Genomic DNA, 26,732 nt, shown 5'->3' with positions numbered 1-26,732 from the left:
CTGTGCTTACCACAAGAGGCAAAGTTTTGTATTAAACTAAATGTATATACCCTGGCCTAGGGAGTAAAGTCAAGGCACTTCGAGTGAGAGCATGCATCTTTTTCTGAAGATTTTTGTTTTGAAATCAAGACTTTGCTGGTAGAAGGTTATGGAGATTTGATACCTTTTCATCTTGACATTACTCTGATTGGCCTCTTCAGTTTCTGTACCTAGGTATGTACTTGAAGAAAACATAGCACAGCCTAAGTTGTCACCCTCCATCTTTTTACATTAAAAGTTTGCCTTAATTCTACTGAAATTACTCCTGTTCTTACAAAGGAAAAGCATAACAGCCTACTAACATTATTTCAAAGGCCCTACTATTTTCAGTTGTTCCAGTTTGGGATGGGTGGAGGGTAGAAATCACAATGCTACAGCAAGCTTAGAAACAAACCTCCCACCAGCAAGGTTCAGACACAAGTGGCACATAACAGTACTGCCTGGTGACAAATACATGCGGGTCTTGAACCTGCAGAACAGGAACCACAGCACGATTCAAAGTGAGAGCAACAGAAGCTACTTGTCACGATGCACGTGACCACATCAGTCACCTTGCAGCTGGACCCAACAGCCTCCCCCAGAGCAAATCATTCATTTGTGTGTCCTCGGCCTCCCCTGTAACACCCACAGAAAGCCGCTTCAGAAGCGGGAGCATCCACCACTGTGCCCCATGGACACCCACACAGAGTAAAGCACACCACTTCTCACCCCTTATGAAAAGAACCGCATGTGTGTGCTCTGGCTGGTAAGGTTTACCTTCTTCCACTTTACCAGAACACATTTTTGTTAAACTTACATTTGAATGCAGTTTTCCAATAGGATGTAGCAACTTATGTTCACCACGGAGGGGAGGAAGGCTTTTATTTTTTCTGTTTCTCCCTATATCAGTTTTAAGTGTCACTTGCTCAAATTACATTCTTTTTCTCCCTCCGCTAGTTGGTCCTGGAAAAAAAAAACAAACATAACCAAACCAACCAACCAACCCAAAGATGGCTTTAGTTTGTTCAGTTAAAGTTGTCTTATTCATATCCTTCAGCAACTAAATAAGTTTTTACTAGTTTACTTCCAACTTCATGTATTTCTGCAGAAAAATGCTTCTTTCTGAACACACATAGGCTTGTAGAAGCATGTGGAGTCAAAGGAAGTGGCCTGTAGCAGTCCTTGGGCTTGCTGTGCCAACATCATTACGACAGGAGACTATGGATAGAATATGTACTGCAACTGGGGCTTTGTTCAGGGCAAATAAAAGTAATACAATACTGCAAAAACTACTTCTGAGAAAGCAAGCCACATCTGTGCTCACTAATGGCCCTAGATATTCCTTCAACCTTTCCACTGCCTCAGCTGTCTGTGCAGAATGTGTTCCTTACATTACAGGCTCTTTGCTAGAAAAGTTGTAACAATACTAAAATTCCATATTGAGAGTGACACAGTTCTGGAGGAGTTAAGAAAAAGTGACAAATGCCTTTATATTTACAGAAACACACAAAAATAATCAAGCTGAAAAACAGAAGCTTCAAACATAAAAGAACAGACTGACTTCTTGTTTAATTTTTTTGATTTTTTTTATTTGGGAAAAGTGCTTCTTACAAAAGGCAGCTGCAAAACAATACGTTATAGACCTCAGAACAATTTCTCATTCCATTTAAAAGTGAAAGGAGAGGCAGTCTAGGGGACAAGAGCAGCAGGAGAACAGATCACGGGGCATCCACAAGTCAATAAAAAACAGCAATAATGTAATGCAAGGTTAAAATTCCTGTGCCGGGGCTTTGGTGGCAAAGTAATTTCTCAATGCAAATTACAGCCAGAAACTGCATGACTGCCTTTGTAAGCAGTAAGTCACATAAACTGAACAGCTTTACCAGGCAACCTGCCTCACTCAGCTGCAGAGAGCACGTGAACCTCAGAGCAGCTGAGGGGAACAGTGATTTCCTAGCAAAGTTCACGGCTTAAGTGTTTACATGAAGTTCTAAAACTTACAGAGCGATAAAGCTAAAGGGTCCTCTCTGGTGTTCCTCTGACCCCACCTTGGCTAACCGGATTTCTGCTCCTGACAACCCTACCATACACATGAAATAGAGCTGGTGTATTAGGGAGTGCTGTTTATCAAGTCAAGCGATAGTTAAGATCGTTGCCGCAGACTGGGCTGAGACCACTAAACCAGTTTCATGTCCAGTTGGAGGCTACACTTCATGCACCAAGAGGGGATGAAAGATGGTTTTGTTATTTTTTAACTTACAGAGTCTCCCCATCCTTGAGGTCCAACTCCACATTTATCGGTATATACACATAGAGAGTTCTCCTTTCACAAAGACATTTTCCTTTCATGCTAAACACAGTAAAAACCCAGAACGTTCACACCTGGTTCTGGTTACACAGTAGTAATAGTAATGTGCAAGTAAACAGAGACCAAAATCACAAATGAAGACGTGTACATGAGGGGGCTGGAACGGAGCTGATGCCAGAAAGAGTATTTGTATCTGGCCTGAAATCAGAAGTAATGGTACAAAGACAGAAGAAGGGCCATCAGCCAATTTACATCCCCACTGCATGGCCACTGCTCATTTTTGTATCTGGGCTCTTCAAAATGAGTGTGGAAGTCCTGTAAACACTTTAACCCTGGAACTGGGTGAACTCTGTTGGGTACACAGATGAAGCAACAAACCTAAGCTAACTGTTTGACAGTTAAATTTATTTTTACAAAAACTAACATTTTAAAGATTTATTTCTTGTTATTTGTTTAAACAGAGGAAAAACAACACTCCTGGGGTGGGAGAGGAGGGGATGGGAAGAGACAGACCCTGGGTAAAAGTTATTACAACAGCACCTGGAATTGATCGGCCTGCCTAGGAGAAACACAGGCACTGCCACAACACCACAGGTAATAGCTACTGCCTGAAGCCAAGACAACAGTCCACACTCCACTGATAGGTGCTATAGATCCAAGTCATAATAATCTTCCAGCTCGTCATGAAATAAGTCCCACTCGTCCTCGGAATCCGTTAGCTCATCGTCACCTCCTGCTGCCAACAGCATAAGCAACATCTCACCAAGCTCAAAGGTCACCACCTCATCCTCATCGGTTTCAAATGGATCACCATTCTCCCGCTCCTCGATGAACTCCCAGAACCGATTCCTCCGCTGGGCCTGCAAGCGGAACACAAGCATTTCCCCGGGTGACCACATGGTACAAAGCGGGAGCCTTTCCAGAGGCTGGCAACGTTCAGCCCCTGGTGTACTTTCTGACAGGCAAGAAATCACAGTTCTCATTCAGGGAGATACTGACCTCCAGTAGAATTTACCCTTACACACCCCTATTAATGCTAACCAATATTTCTACTTCAATATGTTGTAAGAAAGTTTTTCAAATTTAGTCTTTTCATCTTGGCCTCCAGCATTCACAAACTTCAGAGTACTGATTCCTTCAAATTCATCATTACAGAGGTCTATCAGAAGGTGGGGGGGGGAAGGAAAAAGTCAACATCTCCCTGTCCTCTTCTCAAGGCAGAAGACATAATGCACCCCCCTCTTGTGCTCTCTGTATGGAAAGAACAAACAAACAGCAGCACTGACCCGGTATCTACTCGATGTTCCCACTTTGGGTCTCTGTGGCTCCTCTTGGCGGCCATCAGGATATTCATGCTTATAAAAACAGTTCCCTCCAAATGGACAGCTTCCACGGCCTTCATCAAAGTACCTGCATGGCTTGTTGCTGGAAAGGAAAATATCGCAACCCTTACTGAGTGCAGACCCCAACCGGGCTTCAGAACTGCATTTACCTGTAGGTCCACAAGGATCTCAGGTACCAGGGGCTGAAGGTATTTTGTCAGTGTAAGACTAACGCACAGAAGTGATGTATTACACAACACGTTTGGGCCAATGCATGCAGAGGGACACTGATGGTTTGCAGTGCACGAGCTTGTACTGCCTTATGGCTACACCACCAGCATTTTGTGTATAGAAGGGAAAAGACTGAGGTCAAAGAACACAGGAATAGCTTTGGGACTGTGTGGTTGCATGCATCTGTGGGCAGATAGGCAAAGATGCACTTCACACAAGGTGGTGGAAAGGAGGTGTGAGGGGGGCTTTACATGAACACCCTTCTCCCTGTGTGCCTTTATCTCTGCAGTCTCAACTTGACAAAAGGCTGCATTGCTCATACCTCATTGCCTCCTTGTATTTCTGAATGAGTTTCTGCTTCTCTTCCTTCTCCTCCACCCAGTACTCACTTGGAATGACAAAGTTAGATGTGATCCGACATTCTGGGCAGGACCTGGGAAATGAACAGACTGTGCTGCAAAATTCCACATTACAGGGCGCTCTCCCTCCTATATAACAAGTCATGGCACATATCCATCTTTAAAGAGGTATTGCACTTGTATACTTGCTGTACGACCTTTTCAATCTACGTTCTCTTACACGAGGATAACCTAAACTCTCTTCAAGAACTCAACGGCAATGGCAGCTTGTCTCAGAAAAGCTTGAAAAAACACTTCACACGGACTCCTTTTTCTTTAGAATTAAATAAATTTATTTTGGTATGATTCCTGTATTTATTTGATTGGAAGTCTGTACTTTTTAGAACAGCCTTAGATGGAGTAATGTTTTGTCAACTAAGTGATGCTCCAGGGCAGTAATGAATTAAGCAGCATACATTCTGAACTGGTTAATCTGTTTCTAGATTCCTGTCTGAATGTCCAAGACATAAACAGTAACCACTGGACAACATGCTACTAAATAAACAGTTATTTTCTACCATTGAGTTTAGCCAACTTAAAATGTATTAACCAAATCAGAGTGTAAATGTTATCCCCAACAATTATTTCACTTCCAAACTAAGTTAGTATGCAGTAAGTGCAGTCTCTGTGCAGTCTGCATCTAGAAGTCTGTTGCAAGTTGTCACAAGTTACTAAGTTCTTCCATAGTAACAAAGCACAATCGAAATGGGAAAGTGCCTCACTTTATAATCTTGCTCTCAAATTGCTTAGCACTTCTCCACTTGCGGATGCACTTGAGACAGTAAGTGTGGCTGCAGTTGGAGAGGATCCCAAAGCGGCGCTCACTAGGATTAGCTTTCTCATACACCACCTCCATGCATATCCCGCACACCATGTCTTTACTACGCTGGACGGCAAAGGAAAGCTCCATGTCCTTCTCGTGAGCTTCAATGCAAGACTGAAAAGGAGAGACAAAGAAAACGACTACAGAGACAACTGTTCACCTGGTGAGGTCTAAGCAGGTTTTTAAACTCAGTTTTACTCTGCTGTTTTCCATTCTGAATGGAGTATGATTAAACTGAAAAAATCTTTATCCTCAAAATAAAATTTGCTCAGACGGGGAACGATCAGTTCAGAGTTCAAATTCCTTTTTCAGATTTTCCTTGTGAACATGAAAAGGCAATCTAAAAGACCATCCAGTTTTACTAGGCAAAGAAAAAAGCTTTAGGATCTTTAAGCAGATTGCTCTCCCAGCACAGATAAGGAAACCCAGCTGCTTTTGAGTAGGGCCATGACAGGAAACAGTCTAGTTTACAACCGGAATTTCATTCACTGCCTGACCTGCACACACCTTCAAATGGAAGGGATTAGTAACGAGTGATTGAGGAGAGCTAGGAAGCAATAACTTGGAGCTCTTTAACACCAGACAGTTGTTTGCTTACCTTTATGTGCTGAGATCTCTGTGCAGCATCAATTGGATGCAAGACCTGCAGGCCACACATATCACACACATCCCCATGGATGTACACGCAGTTTTCTCCATAACGACACTCTCCTAATGCAGCGTAGGGGCACAGTTCCTTCTTTATCTCCACATCTGCTTGCTGCTTTTCATATTCTTCCTCAATCACCATTTCCTGCAAGGGTGCTTCAGCACAGAAAGGGGCAGCTGGGAACAGAATGAAAGACAGTAAGCAATACGTTCGGATTTAGAGCACCGAGAGTAAAAACATTCAAGTTATCCAAAGAGAATAATAAAAACAACCAAGGTTCATTTCAGTCCAAGTTTCATGCACCCTCAATCTGAACTAACAGTTATTTTTCCCACTCCAGAAATTTCAAGACCAATTTCTTCATCCTTCAACCCAAGCAAGACTAAAGCTATCAAGGCTTCAGTGGTCAGGGTAGATCCATTTACAGGCTAAGTCCACACTAGAAAACTCTGAGTAGTCCTCAGCTTCTTAAATACATTGCTATACATATTCTGGTTCAGCAACAATTAAATAAAGGCTACAGATCTCTCTCTACTTTTAGAATCAATTTCACATCAGCTAAATTTTTCACATCAGCTAAAGCTAACAGTTTTTGTCCCCAGAAATTACACAGCTAATAAAGGGAGTAATAAAGGTGTATCCAGCATAATAAAATGCTAGTATGGGAACACCACATCAGCAGTTCCTTATGTGCAGGTTAATTAGCACGTTGCTGTTCAGCATGAACAAACTTTCATTTCTAGACTCCCATGCATCTCTAGGAATTACACAGAAGTGGTTTTCATGCCTCTCAAACTAACTCAGTTCTACATATTTGCCAAAAAACCTATCCTAAACAGATACTGTCTATCGCCTAGACAGATGAACCTAAGAAACTGAAGTTCAGGCTATTTTCACTGCATTCTAAGCTGGCCATCACTTTTGCAAAACCCTAAGTGAATTCCTGTACCTAATTCTAAATTGAATTGAAATCTGTATTGTTTCTCTTCCCCATTTAGACAGCTGCTGCTTAACACTTCTCCCTGCACCTCCTGAACACACCATGGTTTGGATCACCACGAGTCAAACAGGCCTTTTGAGATTATTACATAAGCAGGAGGATCACTAAATTACAAGATAAAAGCAGTCAGTGTGAAATTGAGGATGTAATAAACAAAGTATTATTATATTCAGAAAAAATACCAGTAAGAACAGCAGCTGGACTTCATTTACATAACCAGCTGTTACAAGAGTAACAAGTTATCCATGCTGTAAGAAAGCATAACTTTTAGAAGCTGTTCAAGTACTAGATTTGGAGAAGTTATCAGAAACTACCAGAAGCATACTTGGATCAGCTAAAGTGAAGGACAAACTCCTTCTCAAAATGAATCAGAGGCTGCACAATGGCAGTTTTCAACCCCATGGAGCAAAGAGATAAAATAGGCATGTATCAGTCTGTTAGTTTGGGGACATAGGTAAAGAAAAAGCAGGTCCCTGAGACCTCAGAGTTTTAGGGGATCAAGCAAATACTGAAGATTAGTGTAGGAAAAAATTAGCTCTCAAAATAAGATCAAGTCTGCTTCTTGAGCCATGTCTGACTGTAGCAGTCACTCACACCGATCTTGGACCAGTGTGTTCGTTAGAAACATGTGTTTCTAAAGCAGGTGTGTAATAGAATAATAAGTCACCTGCCAACCTGCTCACTTTTCAGTCAGAGATTCCCAACCAAAGCATGTTCATTACCTCTTCTTCCCCATGAGTTCTAGTGACCTAGCACCAAGAAAAGTAACAAGAAACCATATACTAGGCTCTACCTACTCTTCTGAGTAGCTCAGTATAATATGAAAATAGGTACGTACTTCCTGAAATCCCACTTGCCCTCTCCCATTTGAAATCCATGGTCTTCACTTCCAAAAGAAGTAACAAAAATCACAACTACCATCCAGAATTTATTCCCTCAACTGCTGTATTTGCCAGTGTTTGTTTTAGTTAATGTTGTTACAGATTTTTTACCTAGTTGAGGGCCATGAAGATGATTAGAGGGATGGAACACCTCTCCTATGAGGAAAGGCTCAGAGAGTTGGGGTTGTTCAGCCTGGAGAAGAGAAGGCTCCGGGGTGACCTTATTGCGGCCTTCCAGTACCTGAAGGGGGCCTACAAGAAAGATGAAGATGGACTTTTTACAAGGGCATGTAACGATAAGACAAGGGGTAATGCTTTCAAACTGAAATTCAACCTGAAAGAAGGTGAGTTTAGATTAGAAATAGGAAGAAACTCTTTACTGCAAGGCTGGAACAGCATGCATATTTTCTATATCAACTACAGTTTTGCTTCCTCTTTGAAAGCAAAATTAGAGACACTCAGAAGACTCCGCTGCCTCCGTAGTTACAAATCCAACATCACTCAGAGTAATATTCACTCTCTATGATTCTGTCTGCTGTTTCCCAAACCACTGCTCTCCAGTAGGTGGACTCAATCCCCACCTTCTCACTGCCCACTTCCCAGTCAACAGGGTTAAATTCATGCTAGTGGAAAAACTGGTTTGTTACCTTCAATCCACACACCACCTGCTTCCACTCTGGGACACACTTTGTAGCAACAAATACATTCATCTTGTAGTACCAGGAAACAGCCACCTAATTCAGTGTTTCTTGTATTTCTGCCTTTCTACTCTTCCTCAATACTCCAGAACATGTAGCAGCAGTAGCTGCAGAACAAATATGGAAATGTGGCACATTTGTACAACAAACAAGTGAATATCCAAAGAATCACTGCTGGTACTGAAGTGAACTTCAAGATACCAGGTTTAGTCTCAAATCAGAGATTCATACTAGAAGATAAGCATTATAGCCCAAGCTATGCAATGGTTAAACTGCCACCCCTGAATGTTCATCATTTGTAAGACAACTTAAAACACACAGGCTTCTGGCTAACCTTGACAAATAAGTTCCATTTTAAAGTTACTAAGCATCTGTACATTTCTCTAGGCATTTGACAAGAATAATCTGTAAGGCTTTACACTGTAGGACATACTGCATACATCTACCTGATCACTTCATTTCTGTAGCTTCAAAAAGACAGTGGCTTCAGAACAGTAAAGCTTTTTCAAACACAGCTTTTAACAAGTCACCATGGGAATTAGCATCACGGCACTGTTCAGAACAGAAACGGCTGAGTATGTTTGTACATTAAAATACATCAAATTTGAAAGGATATAAAACAGAATTTGCAACAAGATTCACAGAAGAGAATGTTATTTAACTTAATCTGGCACAAGTTTCCATGAAAAGTGAGCCTGACCCTTAGAAAAAGAAACTGTTTCAGTTAAACTAAGTTGACAGTATAATGAAAAATTCGTACACTTCAGGAATTCCAGAGAAAACACCAGCTCTTCCTTAAGGAGTAGGTGTATTTAAAAGATCTCTGGCTGTTCAAACTCGCAATCAATTGATTCCAGTGGAGGGCCACCCAGCCATTAATGAGGCTGAAGCCCAAGAAGAGAGACTGACTCTTGTCAGATGTGCACAGGACAAGCGGCAGAAGGCAAGCTGAGGCAGAGAAAAATCCAATTACATACTAGGAAAGAGGTTTTCCCTGTGAAAGAAGTCAAACACTGCAAAGGATGCCCAGAGCTTATGGCACTTTGAACATCTCTAAGGATAGAGATTCAACTAAACAAAGCCCCTGGCAACCTTGGAGCAGGAAATGAACCAGATGAAATCCAGAGGTTCTTTCCAAGCTAAACTATTCTATTCTGGTTGAAAGAGTATTAAAAAAAAGGGATCCTTTGTCTCAACAAGCACAGAAGCTGTATCTTTTTTGACTGTAAGGTGACACACTAACAGGTAGCAGTCAAGTTTTTCTTCCTTTGGGATATGCTGAAGTCACACATTCATCAAACAACTCCATAATCAAACATCTCAACAACACTAGCAAACTGTTTGTGTCACTTGGTCATTCCTTTCCTCTTCACTCTCCTCAAACCAGATCACAGCAGGCTGTAAGCAGCACCCTGGAACACAGAGGTAATTCTCTTTTCAGATCTGAGAATCTGAGTAGTGCTGTGGAGACAAAGTAGCATATAATTGAGCACTGTATGGCAACTTTGAACTCTTCTGGACACAAGGTGTCCATTTTGAATTCACACAGTAATTTAAATACTCAGGGCCTTCAGTATTAGAGAGCCAAACTGAAACGATTTTTAAGTAAACACCTTCAGCCTGCTTTTCACTTAAAATTTAAGACTTTGTACTACCTTTCTGCAGGGAAAGCAGATGACAATTATGCTACTCAAACTGCCTGGTCCCATATGATGAGCTTCTTCAGTCTCATTCTCGTCATGGTCTGTCACAGTAATAGCAAGTTCAGTCTCAGAAAGGTAACTAGAATAAGTCATTTTCGGCCTCTGGCCTAACTGCCATGGATGAATGAAAGCAAACATTAGGCTTCAATTCATTCCACAGGAATCTGTACCTCCACTGAAAAACCTTTAAAAGATTGCAAAAACACCCTGAAACAAGCCAACTGGCACAAAACACAAAGGCAGCAGATTATCTTCCCAGAGTAGTGATATTAATTGCATCACCAATATTTTCTTCTCCAATCACATATGCAAACTAAACCTGACAGAAAGAGACCCCCCAAGTCATTCAGAGGCACAGCACAGCAAACACAGTCACGCAGAGACTGTCAAAGTACACCCAGTTTCAGAAGAACAGTAATAACTGATGCGGAACAGTCAGTCCAACTTCACATTGGAAAACTCAAGCTCACTTGAAGGGGTTAATAAATATGAATAGCTGTACCCTAAAGCATTAAGATAAATGCACTACATGTGCAATTATTCACAAACTGTTGACCCATGATGGAAATCCACTGCTATCCCATGATCAGCTTACCACGTCCACAGTATGGCTGCCCAGGGACAAACTCCACAGCATTCACCCAGTCTTCAGCACCTACTCCTGCAGCTGCCAGATCCGTGTTTTCATCTTCTATCTCAGCAATAAATTCTTCAACTGTTTCAGGGAGCGGTGCGAAGTCTGAGGACACCGAGGGATAGATTTCTGCATCTGGATTCACATCTGCCACTTCTTCCTGTATTAGTGGCTTGGTATGTTCATACCTAAAAAGACAAACATCATCATGTCAACTTTTCATAAAAAATACTTTTGTAGAGCAGACCAATGTACTGGAAATAAATTGATGAAGATGTGAACGTGCTGTTTGGAAGGAGGACCTAGAAATGGCTTGAAAGAGAAAGTCACTGATGACCCTTTATAAAGACATGCTTCCACTTGTGTAATCTGTCAGCACTGCTTAAGGAAACGGAAGGAACTCATGATTTTAGAGAAAATGGAGCAGCATAACACAATTTTTACTTAATTTACACAGACAGAACTTCAATTATGTCTACAACTGGTCAGATACCTACTGTGCATACGCAGTACTGCTGAATGAGAAAAATTAGTTCAATCAGCTTTACTTCAGAGAACCCCACCAACATAAATGATTCTTTTCCTGTGTCTGAGCATGTTGTGTCATTCAGATTTTACACTGAATTTTAGTATTTATTTCTAATGCCTCTTTCAACTCACTGTGGAAAATGATGCTCAGAACACTTTGATCCCTACCACCCACAAACAGGAAAGCACCATTTCCCTCAAAAATCTGTCTTCTAGCAACTAGTAGACTACACGGGGAAAATAAATTACAAGTGTACCTTTGAAGTCTTGGATATTTGCTGCCTAATTTCAAGGACAACAGGAGGGAATTTTTTGAGATCATACAAAAGTTTTAAGTGACTGTGATTAATTTACCTTTTGTCAGATTGAAAACACCAAAGTGTCACAGTTCTTGCACATTAAAGAGATGCTCCCAACCAAATGTCAGCTTTGAAATCCTAATCCTATGAAGCCCAAATTTAAAAGTCAAGCCTTCAGTCCTCTACATCAGTGGCCTCCAAAGTGCATGCACCCTATGAGGTGTGCAAGACAAACCACTGGGGTGCAGGAAGAGAATACTAGAACTTTTTGTAATTTTTTTTCCCCCTTAAAAAAGAAAGTATTAATATTTAACATACAGGTTGACAGCAGTGTCCTCACTCAGCCCATATGTCAGAGGGTCCCACGTGTGGTACGTACGAGGTGCCCTGCAAGAGGAGCAGGTGTTCCATCACCCAGTGGGGCTGACAGTGGCACTGCCCCTCATTCACTCACTTTCAGCATATTGCAACACATTGCAGTTTGCTTGTGCCCACTTAAATGGATTGACAGGTAATATATCTTGTTTTACCTAAAGTAACCCTGACAAAGAGAACAAGTGCCTTGAAAAGATTCCCGCAACTGTGTACTGACGACAGTTCTGATAATGTGAGCAAAAGCAAACAAGAAAATGTCAGAGCTAGCACTTCTACTCCTACTACTGCAAGCTCTTCATCAGCCACTCTACAAAGTAAAAACAATGCCAGCCTATTCAGCTCTGACAAGAACCTGGGGGGAGGGGGAGCACAAAATAAATCAAGATTACCAAGAAGGCAATTTGAAACAAGGATTTACATCCACTGTTATTAACAAAGAACCTTGCCCTCAGTGTATACTGTACCTTGAGATATTAGCTAATGATAGCACGAAGCCATCTCAGTTAGCAAGACGCTGAAAATCTGAACATCCAGAACATGAAGACAAACCTCTACAATTTTTTCCCATGACATTTCAAGTCATACCATACTCAACCCAGTGCTTTAGAGAACTTTTCATGAAAGTGTTTAAAAGCCTCTTCTGAGGCTTGTTACATAACAATGAAAAACAAAAAGCCACATACCACCGGACCACTTGTTCTTCCTACTGTGGTAAAAATGACTGAAACTACATATGGAAAACAATATGGTGACAAAGTAAAACACATTCCTTTGTCAGCAAATACTGTTGGGAAACATACAGAAAACACTGCTAGAGATCTGAAGAAACAAGTACTAGAACTAGTGTGAGGAGTTTGTTGTACAGGAAGAAAGTACAGATGTTTCTCACATGTCTCAGCTTATACTTGTTAGATTCTGTTTCAATAATAAAATACACGAAGAACTACTTTTTGTGAGACACCAAAGAAAAGATGTACCAGAAGAGAAACATTTTCAACAGTAAATGACTACTTTAATAAAAATAATGCTTTATGGGAAAACTGCAAGTGAAATCACTGAAGGAGCACCTGCTCTGACCAGAATAAATTATTCCAGGGTAAGGTTCCAGAGATAACACCACGCCAGAAATTCATTCACTGCCTCATTCATAGGTAAGATATTGTAGCAAAGATGGATCCAGAAGCACCCAAGAACTAAAGAACGCCATCAATATAGTCAATTTTGTAAAAACAAGACCTTTAAATAGTCAAACGTTTACAACAGTTAAGAGCTGCAGAGCCACCATAAAAATCTTTTCTATCACACAGATGTTTGCTGATTATCTCATGGTAAAGCACTTAAAAATTGATGACTCAAGGATGAGTTATGTATGTTTACTTCACAAAGACAAGTGGTCCAAATTTGTGACCTTTTCCATGATGACAAGTCACTATTAGTAATAAGCTACTGAGCAGATATTAAAAAAAAAAAACAAACCCAAAACCAAATACACTCAGAGTGTCCCTTCAAGGCAAAGACGTTCTAAGAACACGTAACTGCTCTTTGAAAGAAACTTGTGGTATGCAGACAACATTTTGAAAATGAAATATTTCCATCACTATGCAATTTTATTGGCAAAAACTATGCAAGTGTGTCAACTCCAAAAAAAAACTTCCATATCTTGCATACTTAAAGCTTGGAAACAATTCTCTAACATGTTTAAAAATCTTCCAAACTCAGAGTTCCTGTGCATTTTGAACCCATTTGCTAAAAATATAACAATGCAACACCTTCCAGCTAATCTGTAAGAACAGCTGATTGACATCAGGGAAAATGGAAATTTACCAGCTAAATTTATCACACATTAGTAAGTGCAGCCAACAATACACTTCCTTTGGGATCCGTGTATCTCTGTGAAAGATCTTTTTCAGTTCTGACGGCCATTAAAACCAAGGAGTGAAAAAAACTGAACTCGAAATGGGACCTTCAAATAACTATTACAAAGTGTTAAACTGAGATTTTAGAAAACAGTGAATCCCACTGAATCAACATTACTGTCAGTAAAAAAATATTATTACTAATAAGGCTTTTAGTGACAGCAACAAGTTTCGGACTGTTTATAAAATTTTTATTAAATATTGTTTATTTCACCTTTAATACATCCTTTCTTAAATTCTGATTTGTGTGTATGTTTTATAATGTACATAACATTAGCACAACAGCAGATACATATAAACTATAAATTAATATGTATGTTGGTGGGAGTTCAGTTTTTCACTGATGGAGGCATGATCCAAAGCTTGGAGACCATGATCTACATGATCAAGAAAGCAACACTGGCACACAGAAGGCTACAGAGAGGCTTTTTTTGTTCTCTTTCTTATACATATGTGAAAGCAAAGCTAACTATGAACTACCATATTAAATCATGATGCAAATATTTAGTCATTCATTAGAACTGCAATAAGACAGAATGTTAAAACTTCTGATAAACTTCAGTAAAATCAATGTATGACAAAACAAACACCCCTAGGCCTTTGTAAAGCTTTGCTCCACTAGGAGAATATCAGTTTCCTTTCTTCACAGTTGATTTTTTTTTAATAATGTCAGGGGTACAGTTTAATTCATACTATGTTTTCATAATGTACAACTATTTTGTACAGGCAGCATTTTAGTATTTACATGACAAACTCCAATTACTTTTCCAAAATGGCAGTTCAAGTGTCAGAGTACCAATTCCTCAAGAGATACACAACACCAGGAAAAAAAATTCTTACCTGTTCAGCTTTTATTGTCACTTAACAAATGTAACTCAGTTTTATCCACTCAACTAGTCTGAATGTAGTCTCAGATTTCAACTAATCTACTCACGTTATTAATAAATAAATAAGTAAACCCCCCATCTTGACAACTATTACTTTTACAAAAGCAAGGTCTCACCTTCACTCACTTATTTGCATAGCAAAGCAAACACTGCTACTCAGCAAGAGAACAGAGTACGTGAAAAGCTATTTTTTTAAATTTCTGAAGTTGCAATGAAAAAGGAGAACACTAAGATTCACTGCCGTTCTGTGAGCTCTCTACTCAGGGATTCAGAGTGAAAGGACTGCTGCAGGAGGGTCAAGAGCATTTCCTTACCTGCAATGATCTCCATAAGCGCAGCATCCTCGCTGGTAATACCTGCACACCATGGCAGACTGACTCGTGGAGAGGTCATGGGAGTAGCGGCAGTTGTCTCCTTCCTTGCAAACTCCATGCATGAAGTATCTGCAAGACAAAAGATTACTGTGAATTAAGGAGAAGCACTGAAGTTGCAAACAAGTTGTATTTGGATGTATTTGGATGATTTTGTTATTCTATAAATCAAGGTATGCTCAATTAAGAGCAGCGCTAAAGACTCGTGGGACCCTGCTCCAGTATAAACATAAAAATAAGAACATCTGAGAAAAGAGGAAGCCTCAGCTATTCCACTGAATTGCACAGCACATTTAGGGACCTGCCCTTACAAAAGCCTGAAAAAACCCTGTAAAGCAAACAGTTATCCTGGGCCATGACACAGAGGAAAGAGTCTTGGACAAAGTTTTTACTTGTAGTTCCTGTGTTCTGATACAAGCAAAAACCTTAGAGAATCCCACCACCAAATCAAAGAATCAAAACCAGACACACCCTAAACAAAATGCCTGAGGGATAAAATCTATTCTGAATTCATAAATAATTCAATCAAAAGTGAATTTCCTCTCCAAGAATGCAAATCATGTTTGTGATGGATAATTACATCTGACAAAACACACACATTGATTCCTGCAATAGGAGCCAAATAATCAGTTGAAGCACCCTGCTTCAGTACTGTGCTGCCTGTCTTGAAAGATTTGGATAGTTTCAAAGCTTTTGAAGACAGTTTGCTACATTTTAGCATGTCCAGTAGCACAAGCTTAATCTTCAATTCAGCTGTTCAAGAAAACAAAACAGTCATTTTCAATTTTAATTTTTTTAATTTTAACCTAGAAGACTCAAGTTTCTTGAAACAAAAAGCACTGTAACTATTCAGATTCAGTATGTTCACATCAAAACTACAACTGAAAATACCAGTTCAAGTACATCTTTCCCAATCCACATAAAAGTATTAGTCAAGAAAAAAAAAAAGAAAAAAAAAAGTCAAAACCTATGTTAGAGGTAATTATGTTTACCAACACTTCAGTTGAGAAAGAAGCAGTATTGGTCCCCAGACACCAACTAAGTTGCAAACTCTGAACTCATTGGAAATAGGAAGACCTCGTAAACAAGAAAATTTGTGAGGATTTAGGTTACACACAAAACACCACTTGAAGAAAGACTGAGAAGCAGATTATGCCCTTCTAAGCCCATACTGCTGCTGAATGGGGCAGTCCTGCCCTCCTCCTATTGCACTTCCACCATTTTGCACAGCCAGCAGAACCAGGTCCTCCAACCAGCTGACTACACCGCCACACAACCAGCACAGGAGAGAGGGATCATCTTTCAGCAGCCCAAACCAAGATTCAGTCAGCTCTTCATAAAACAGTATATTCAGTTGATATTCCTAAACAGGAAAGGTGACAAGTTGTTGAACTGCAAAAGCATTTCTGTACAACTATTTAGTCCAATATATTTTTAGGAAGTCAGATAAGACCAAGTGAATAATTCACCAAATGACATTTGCAATCCAGTATTAGGGAAGATATTTAAACCTGGGGTTGAGTTTTAAGAGATGCACAATACCAGTGTGTATTCAACATACTAAGGCTAAAAAAAATCTGAACTGGTTTTACAGACCACCAGCTGACACTTGCCATCAGGCTGCAATTCACCCTCAAAATCCCCTGCCTGTACACTGTAGTCACATATTTATTAGGTAAGAAATGTGGCCCTGCATAAAAAATAAGCAGTCCAAGACCAAGATGAGCTCTGCAGGGTCAAGTGGCAGCACAAACTGCCAGCACACACCAGGAACAGGGTGTTGCAAAAACAGAACAATACCCAGCCTTGCACTCTCTGCTGTGAACAAAAAACACACAACACCCCCCACCAACCACCAAACCCCCACCCACCACCAAAATATCATAATCCACCCACAAACAAAGTCACTTCAAAAGAAAAAAAAACAACCCAACCACCCATGAACTCACAGAACCAGAACATAACTGGAATTTCTGGCTTGCTTGCTTTTAAGAAATGAGAGTCATACCAATAGGGTAAAAAAACCAATTCAGGTTGTTTAGTGTTTGTTCTTTAAAAAGTGTTATCTCTACCCTTTGCTGATTTCTACACAGCATTGCTTCCCCCATGTGTTGGGGCAGCAACTTCATAGCCACCTGCTGACTCAGACCAGGAAATGGCTGCAGATGGAACGTGACATTCCTTTCACTGCCCCCATGGTTATTTTTAATCTAGATCAGATCACTGCCCAGCCACACTGCTCCTTAAGCCAACAAAGTGTTGGGACAGCGCTACAGCTCAAATAAGTGACTAAGAGAAAGGCACCAGTCTGAAGTGAGGACATCTGATAGAAACTACTTGGTCAACACGACTTATCCTAAGTACATAAGCCTCAAAATTAGACTCTGCCACTGCTTCTCAGACAGAGGAAATGGAGCTCCAAGTCTTTTTCTTTCTTTCCCAGTTTAGGTTAGGAAATCCTCCGCAAATACAGACTCTGTATAATTCTGAAAGTTGTCACAATTCATTATAGAGAAACGGTAGGATATAAGGAAAAGGACCAAACGTAAAACACTCCCAAGTTCAATTTAATTCACACATCACTTTTTAAGGTCTTCAATCCTAAACAGCAAATTCAGCATCATTTGAACAAGAAGGCTGGAGTGGGAGGGGAGAAAAATGTATTTCTCCAAGGATTACACCAACTTCCTCCACAACCCTCCCCCTCACCAAGAGGTAAGATTTTTACTGTAAGGTCACAAAGAATTTAAGACTTTACATATCGAATCGCAGCATTTGGCTAAAACATGCTTTAGTCACGTCAAGAAATTAACAAAGTGCATTATTTTGGGGGAAAAGGTAACAAAACTTATTTTGGAGAGCATCTTTATACACACAGATTATTAAATTTAACTCTACACAACAGCAATACCAGCCTCTTCATTCTCGTTATAGCAAAAAAAGCATCCATAAAATGAGAGACAGATGACTTATCTGCCTCACTCAGTGACACGCAGAAGGATATTTGAAACTTGCATTTGGTCAGGTAGTCAGAGAACACATTTAATTTCATCTGAAAAAGTAAAATTAGATCAAGACGAGTATATAACTGGATTTTCTCTGAGTCTCTGTGATGCTGTCATCCAAAAAGCAATTATTCTGGCAGCAGTGCTCTCTGCCTTTCCTATTCAAATATACAAGCATAACTTGGTTAAGCTGCATAGGGAACCTACCACAGAACTCGTCAGTCCAAGCCCAGATCATCTCCCCCGTTCAGTTCACTGCGTGACTGTACAAAACACAAGTGACACCAACAAACAGAATAGAAGAATTTTCAACATGTGGCTAGTTACAAATGCCTTGATCAAAACAACATATCCTTATATCAATATGTAATGCTTCTTTCCATAGCTTTTGAAGTTTGCAATGGGTTTCCTTATTCACATGGGGCTTGTTCTTTACTTCATGTTTCTACTTTCAGGTAATGCTGTTTTGTTTATCAGACTACTGGTTTTGCTAAATTAGAATGTCACACCCAACAGCAAGCCTCGTTCAAACCCCAGGCTGTGCCTGGCAGACAGGGATCCTCAGATAACAGCCAACTGCAGCCATTAGCTTCTTCAGGTGCCATAAAGAGACTGGGAATTCCCAGGGAAGAAGGGAGTAAGGAAGAGGCTAAGCATGCTGATCTAGCACAGCATTCAGCCATATTAGTGGCTGATGACATTCTACTTGAGTTAGTAACCTTAAGAAAAAGGGGGGAAAAAAGTTGGTCTTAATAGCACTGAGCTCCCTGTCCCTTTTTCTCCATAACCTCCTTTGGCAAGACGTTATCAGGAGATCCAGAACAGAGCAGCAACAGAAGGAATAATACAGGCAGGTTTGTGCCCCACATCTTATCCCTGGTGCTGCACTGAACTAAGGCATTAATTGACTACTGCACATTCTTTCTATGAAAAGACAGATAAATACCTGACCAACCTGATCTCTTTTTACGATCAGGTGACCCACCTGGTGGATGAGGGGAAGGCTGTGGATGTGGTCTATCTAGACTTCAGCAAGGCCTTTGACACTGTCTCCCATAATATACTCCTGGAAAAGCTGGTAGCACATGGCTTGGACAAGTGTACCCTCTCCTGGATTAGGAGCTGGCTGGAGGGTCGGGCCCAGAGAGTGCTGGTGAATGGAGCTGCATCCAGCTGGCGGCCGGTCACCAGTGGTGTCCCCATGGGTCTGTGTTGGGTCCAGTCCTGTTTAATATCTTTATTGATGATTTAGATGAGGGGATTGAGTCCATCATCAGCAAATTTGCTGATGACACCAAACTCGGAGGGAGTGTCGACCTGCTGGAAGGCAGGAGGGCTCTGCAGAGGGATCTGGATAGACTTGAGAGATGGGCTGATTCCAATGGGATGAAGTTCAATAAAGCCAAGTGCCGGGTCCTGCACGTTGGCCACAACAACCCCCTGCAGCGCTACAGGCTGGGCACAGAGTGGCTGGAAAGCAGCCAGGCAGAAAGGGACCTGGGGGTACTAATTGACAGGAAGCTCAACATAAGCCAACAGTGTGCCCAGGTGGCCAAGAAGGCCAATGGGATCTTGTCCTGTATCAAAAATAGCGTGGCCAGCAGGAGCAGGGAAGTGATCCTTCCCCTGTACTCTGCGTTGGTGAGGCCACACCTTGAGTATTGTGTTCAGTTCTGGGCCCCTCAGTTCAGAAAGGATAGTGAGGTGCTGGAGCGGGTCCAGAGAAGAGCAACAAGGCTGGTGAAGGGACTGGAGCATAAGTCCTATGGGGAGAGGCTGAGGGAGCTGGGGTTGTTTAGCCTGGAGAAGAGGAGGCTCAGAGGTGACCTCACCACCGTCTATAACTACCTGAAGGGAAGTTCCGACCAGGTGGGGGTTGGTCTCTTCTCTCAGGCACTCAGCAATAGGACAAGGGGGCACGGGCTTAAGCTCCGCCAGGGGAAATTTAAGTTGGATATCAGGAGAAAATTCTTTACAGAGAGAGTAATCAGGCATTGGAATTGGCTGCCCAGAGAGGTGGTGGATTCACCGTCCCTGGAGATTTTTAAACGCAGATTGGACGTGGCACTGAGTGCCATGATCTAGTAAATGGACTGGATTTGGACCAAGGGTTGGACTCGATGATCTCGGAGGTCTTTTCCAACCCAATCGATTCTATGATTCTATGATTCTATGACCTAGGTTTTCAGAAAGAACAGCAAAGGTACAAACATGTAGACAGCTCTCAAAAGACACCAATTAGTTGCTAAGGGTTTTATTTACATTCAGTTATTAAACAAACAAGTGAAATGTAATCTATTTACATCAACTTGATGACTTTTAACATGACATCTGGAAAACACAAGTATCTGGAGCAAACAGTGCCAAGACTATGGAAAAATAGGTTTGCTATACCACTACTCCATAAAACCATGTATCCATCTCAACTGAAGGACTGAGAAACTTGGATCACCAGTCTTTTCCTTATTTCAAAGACAGCAATAAGAAAAAGATCAGAATATTAAACTAGTTCTGAATAGTTCTGCTATTTGTTCCAGATTAAAAATATCAATTATTACAAAGCACAAGAGCCCTGAAAACAGCTAAATCACAGAAGTAATATTAGAAAACTATTTTCCATCATCTCTTAGGGAATATGATGATTTCCTATATTTCACTGTGAGACTTCTAAACTTTAGGTGCAAGAAAAGCAGAAGGGTAACATCAGCACAACTATGCCTAGGAGAAATCAAAGTCCTTCATCTTAGTCACTGTGTCTCCCACTCTGAGATATTAATCATCCATCCCAAGGATATCACACTGGTACATTAAAACTCATTAGCCAACCTATTTATCATATCAGGTATTCAAAGGAGCAGCAAGCACTTATGCTACTAATTTTAAACCTCCCAGTTCCAATGGAACAGCAGTATTCCTTTAGCAGCCATGAAGTGCTAACCCATTTATACTGAAGGGACCACTGTCTCCCAGAAGTTTTTCAGGCAGCATTTACTGTCACCCTTATGATGGTTCAAGTAAAAAAGCCTGTGAACAAACAGAATTGTGCAGTGTTACTCAGACAGAAACTGCTGTACCTCCCACACTAAAAATGTGCATTTTGAAACTTAACCCCTTCATATTACTGTTAAATCCTCAAGCTCATTTATAAAAGTAAACCAAGATTTAATAATAAGAAACATATCTTCTTGAATATGAATACATCCTACTGAAACCAAACTTAGAAACCCAAAATTCTTATTACACATTCCCAGAAGACCAAGTCAAAATTGTTAATTTCACTTTAAAGTCTGAGGAAAGCTATTCTGCCTACAACTGGAACAGCCCTGTAAAAATTAATAAAGCAGGCAATGGGATAACTAGCAGGATTAGTCAAAGAGAACAAAGAATGGAGATGTTCATCAGATCATTGGCCAAGATCTCATTGTTTAAGCTCACATTAAAGCACATTAACCATTACAAAAGAGTAGCTTTAGCTTCCTGCTAGTCCAGAGTGTTTGTAACTAAATATATTCCTTAGACAGACTGACTGCACTGCAGGACCCTGATGAACTTGACTGCTTCTGTACTATGGCAGTTACTGTCTTCAATAAATCGATCCTGCATCTATACCTGTCTATAGCCGTCCCACAAATCCAATTTGGCTAATTCAGCCTTTCAATCTCCAGAAATTACGAGGCAATCTATACAGAAGGAGCACTGACCTTGCCTCGCTCGTAAAGCTGAGCTAAGCACGGGCCTCGGCCACTTCCTCCTCACGTTTAAGTGCCCGGCATCAAACATTAACCCGGGGGTTCGCCGGAGGAGCTCTCTGCAAGAGCGCTCCTAGAGCGCTGACAGACGGTGCTTCCCAAAGGGAACCAGTTAGTAGGGCATTAGCCAAAATAAATGTCGAATAGGGACGTTTTAAACAGGGCACACTGAGCAGCACAGTGAAGGGACACAGCAAGCAAGCTCCTGCCAAAGCCAAGCAGCAGCTCTTCATCCTGCTGCTGCAACCTGCAATCGGCACAAATCTAAAAAGAAAATGCAGGACAGATATAGAGCTGAAGCAAGATCTGGAGCCTCTTCCTTTCTGCCCAAGAGGTGTTCCTTTTTACTTCCAAGTGACTCGGAATGTACTTGCTCGGAAACTTATTCGGGCTAAAAGTAATTTAAAATTATTATTTTTATTTTTCTTTATTTAAAAATAAAATTGAAAAAAAATCAGGACATACTCCTCGATGTTAATCTTGGATTACCATTTGCTTTCATACAAACTAATATGTCTGCATTCACAAAACTGTTTTAAATTCCTTTCTGCCTGCCAACAGACCAGCAGTGTAGATTTAAAAATAGTCCATCTGGCAAGCTTTAAAACACGCAGCACGGCTTGCATAACCCCACACAGAAGATTTATCAGAAATACGGTTTAAGGGAAAACTGCCGATAGGAAATGACGCAGCACCTCGGTGTGACACGGGCAGCAGCGCTTCTCGCCTCCTGCAGCCTGCCCTGACTTATTCCTGCTCTCCTCTTTAATAACTAATTGTCGCTGCATCAATCGGGAATTCGTTTCCAATTTTAAATGTGGATTTAAACGCACAAGCGCTCGAATTACTTCGCATTTCCTGCTCTGTCGCGCTTTGCGGGACGCGGCTGCAGCACTTCCTTCCCTTTCCTCTCCTTTCCGGCCGCCCTTCGCGCCGGGCGCTGCGGGGCCGTTCGCACACAATGAACAGCAGCCCGCGGCTCCTCGCAAGGCGCCGGCAGCGCCTCCAAACCGCCCCGGGCGCGGCGCGGCCCCAGAAACAAACCCTATTCCGCGGGTCGGGGCCAGGACCGCACCGCCCCCACCGGCGGGCCCGGAGCCGCGGCCGCGCCGCCTCCCGCGGGAGCCCCGCCCGGGGTCGGTGGCGGGTCCGGTCGGTGCCGGTGCGGCCGCAGCCCCGGCCAGGCCGCGGGGCCCGTTCGCCGGCCGCGGGGGCGCGCGCGGGGCGGGGCGGGGCCGGGCGCGCGCCCCCGCGGGCGGGCGCGCGCCGCGCGTACGTGACCGTGGGGGGAGGGGGGGGTTAAAGGGGCAAGGGGGGGGGGGGGAAGCGGCGGCAATGAGGGAAAAGCTCCTGCGGGGTGAAAAGAAGGGAAAGGAAGGATAGGGAAGGGAAGGACAGGGAAGGGCGGCCGCGCCCGCCCCCCCCCGCCCGCCCCGCCGCGGACACGGCGCGTACCTGCAGGTGACCTGCTTGGTCCAGCCGCCTCCCCCCGGCCCCGCGGAGGGCGGCGGCACGGCCGCGAAGTCGAAGGCGGCGGCCTCCGCTCCCGCAGCCGCCGCGGGCGCGCCCAGAGCCGCGGCCGCCGCACCCGCCGTTGTCTCCAGCGCCGCCACCGCCTCCGCCATTTCTGTTTATCCCGCACGGCGGCGGCAGCGCCGGAAGTTCCGGGAGGGGAGCCTTCCGGCCTAGGGGCGGAGCGCGCCGAGGCCCCGCCCCCTCCCTCCTGAGCGGCGGCTCCCATTGGCCGAGCGGGGCGCGCGGGCGGGAGCGCGCGGGGCGCGGCCGGGCCGGTGCTGCCCCCGCGCGGCCGCAGAGACCCGCGCGCGCCCCCGCGGCGCCGGCGGGAGCGCCCCCGACGCTGCCCCGCGCCCGGGCCTCGCCCCGCCCGGCAGAATCAGCTGGCGCCGGGAAAGGGCTTTTTCCCGGGGGCAGCAACACGGAACGGCGACGTGGCGCCGGCCGGGAGGTGGGGGAGCAAAACGGGTCAGTGGCGCCTCAAAAGCCCGACCCGAAAGTCGGGACTGAACCACCCCGTGCTGCGCTTTTGGGCTGAGAGACATCGCCTCCTCCTGCCGTAATATCTCCCTCACTGGGAATATTCAAGAACCATCTGCACGCAATCCCGTGCCACGTGCTCCAGGACGACCCGGCTGGAGCAGGGAGGTTGGACTGGATGTCCCGCCGTGGTCTCTCCCGACCTCACTGGCTCTGTAATAAATCCTGGTTGTGAAACTCCTGCTTGCCCAATCCACATCATGTCCTTGGCTTCTCACTGACAGGAGTCTTGAGCCAAGCACTAAACACACCCCAAAAAGACAGTGACAAGCAGGGGTGCAGGGGCGAGGTGAAGGGGGAAGTCTGTCCGAGCAGTGTTACTGGTGTTCTGCCTCCCTAGTTAAAAATATATTAAGAAATCAAACATATCCAAGCCATCAGTCACTCTAGAAAATACTGAAATGAAGCCTTTGCTCTAAAAATAGGCAGTAGAACACCATCCTAAGATGACCAGACTTTAGGAAGTGCACTAGACAGGAGAGAAGAGGTAAATCTGTTCTCAGGTTGCCTTGAAACAGTGACTTGAGTGCCGTCGAAGGACCTAAGGAATGAGGCAATGTGAATGCTGGCATTTTCTGGTATATGCAGAGTCCAGACCTGGGCAAACACAACTCTGAATTAAAAGGAGGTGAAATATACATATCAGTGTTAAGAGACTTCAAATCAGGGTACAGGTATGCATTTAAAAAAAAAAAAAAAAGGCTTGTTAGGAGCTGAGCTACATAGGATTCAGGTCTGGGCACAGAGATGTCCAGTTCTTGGATGAACATGATTGTATAAGACCAACCTTTAACTCTGGATCCCTTTCCCCACCCATGACGTGGGGGAGCCCAGTTCTAGTTCCATCTCCATCTGAAGAACCATTCCAACGTCTTGAGGGAGGGGGAAAGGGAACTCTAGCGACAGGGGTTTCTCAGGCCCCGAGCCTGGAGGGGAGAGGTGCCCTTCCCTCCCCCCACGCACGTGGTCCCATGGCAGGCACAGAGACAGCACACCGGCGTGGAGAGGAGGCAATAGAGAGTTTATTGTTGGGAAGGGGTTTATAAAGCTTTTAGGAGGGTCAAAGGGGACCAATCACAAGTTCAGGGTCACACAGAAAAAACCATCAGGTAAAGGGTCAACAGCCAATAGGAAGGGGTTAAACAAAGGACCAATGAGAAACACCTCAGGACACCTTCCCAGGACACTGTATGGGACACACTTGTCGTGGGGGGTGTTGGGAAGAAGAAAGCATGAGTTAGCAAAGAGACTACAAAAAGCCATTTTGAAGCATGTTTAAACAAGTTTCTCATCAGATTCACTGCTACATTTACCCAAGACAAGGAGCACCCAGACAAAGAGCTTGATCCAGGTTCTCTGTGCAGCCTTGATAGTTGGGAGCAGCAGACTCTTCCCGGGATTATCAATGCCGGAGAGTTTGTAAATTCAATTTCACGAATCTGTATTATGAGAAAGCCTGGATGTTCAGTGGAAAACTAACCCATGAGAATTGGGAAGACCTTTTAAAAAAGTTCATATCAAAAAGAAGAAACTTATTTTCTGCACCTGATTCCATCACAGAGCATTTTTCATACGATGTTCAGCACTGAAACAAAAGTTTAAAAACTGCACCAGGTGTGTATGTTCAGTCTTGAATTCTGTTAGAAACAGCAGGAGGAAAAAATAGTTCATACTAGGGGGGGGAAAATCAAATACTTTCAAGCCATTAAGATAAACTGGAAAGTTATTTTGGATCCATTAGAATGATCATGAAAATCTCCTGATGAAAGTGGAAGGATGTTAGACAGTTAAAGAGGTTAAATCACTAAAGAGCAACTTTGTCAGACCTTCATATTGGTTAGATTGTTGCCCTGGCAAGACAGGCAGTTCCAAGCACTGTAATTCTCACAAAAGTAAAATAAATAAATGGTCAAATGTGTTCTCTGTGATTCTGCATGTCTCTACTACCTCTTCTGGATTCTGGTGGCCTAGAAGCAACCTTCTACAACAGAGAAACACCAGTAAGCAAATTCCAGCCTAACAACTCTTAACAGACTCTCAGAAAGCAGGTACACAGGGAAAGGAATATACTGTCCCAGGGCAGACATGACAAAAGTAATGTGGAGCTTCCCATTTCCCTAATGCCTTGGATAGTGAGGGCCCTGAGAGACAAAAGGTTTCGGGGGGACATGGTAATTGGTGTGGGAATCACTCAGGAATGAAAATGTAAGGGTGGCCCGAGGGCCCAGCTCCCAGCAGGCAGCAGGAATTTGCCATGGCAATTTCTTTGTTCCCAGCCACTCCCATTTTACTCAGCAACCTGTTTAATATTAACTTCTACTTCTGAGGCCTGGAGGGGGAAGTACCAGCAGCAGCGAGCTGTGGGTCACTGCAGGCAGATGGGACTGAGAAGTGAGTTACATGTTGCCCCACAGTTCCTTACAAACCTGTTTTGTTACTTACAAACCAGCTGTTCTCCAGGGCTCTCTCTCCTTTCTCATCTACACATTGTAGTTCTGACTGCTCCCAAACCATCATCAGCCATGTATCACACTGCAGAAGCCTGCTGGGCACAATTCCAGAACCTAGGATATGCACAAGATCGCAGGAGCACCCTCAGAGAGCTGAGTGAGCAGCTCCATTTTGTCTCAGAGACGTACGGGTTCATACGGGAAGGCTGAGCTATAAACCCAACAGGCTGATTTTCCACTGGGTTTTAGGAGAAAAATGGCAAATCAAGCAACACATTCTTACCCCTGACTTATCTGACAGGCTGAACTGGGGTGCCCATTGCATAAGATCATCTTGAGATGATGCTGAGAGTTGGAAACTGAGTGACTGGCTTGATTACTAAATCATCTTGCCTGATAGCATGTTAACAATGGGATGGCCCAGATAGATTC

General features: G+C 43.1%; 1 protein-coding gene across 2 annotated transcripts; it reads right to left on the bottom strand.

The window, feature by feature from the left end:
- Positions 1-1,585: 1,585 nt before the first annotated feature.
- MKRN1 (makorin ring finger protein 1) lies at positions 1,586-23,487 on the bottom strand. 2 transcript variants are annotated; one of them, XM_027743787.2, is made up of 9 exons: positions 23,251-23,435; positions 14,985-15,113; positions 10,627-10,853; positions 7,742-7,882; positions 5,699-5,925; positions 5,000-5,214; positions 4,202-4,312; positions 3,613-3,751; positions 1,586-3,186 (listed from the first exon to the last, which is right to left on the bottom strand). In XM_027743787.2, exons 1-9 carry the CDS (start codon positions 23,418-23,420, stop codon positions 2,974-2,976), a joined length of 1,572 nt encoding a protein of 523 aa, XP_027599588.1. In that variant the 5' UTR covers positions 23,421-23,435; the 3' UTR covers positions 1,586-2,973. The 2 variants fall into 2 exon arrangements, with proteins under 2 accessions (XP_027599588.1, XP_027599589.1); XM_027743788.2 differs by lacking the exon at positions 7,742-7,882 and having other exon boundaries at positions 23,251-23,487.
- Positions 23,488-26,732: the final 3,245 nt, after the last annotated feature.

Source organism: Pipra filicauda, unplaced genomic scaffold, assembly GCF_003945595.2.
Source record: "Pipra filicauda isolate LSUMZ 115617 unplaced genomic scaffold, ASM394559v2 scaffold2_size9829703_pilon, whole genome shotgun sequence".
Classification (NCBI taxonomy): Eukaryota; Metazoa; Chordata; class Aves; order Passeriformes; family Pipridae; genus Pipra; species Pipra filicauda.
This window is presented reverse-complemented; position numbering and strand designations above follow the sequence as displayed.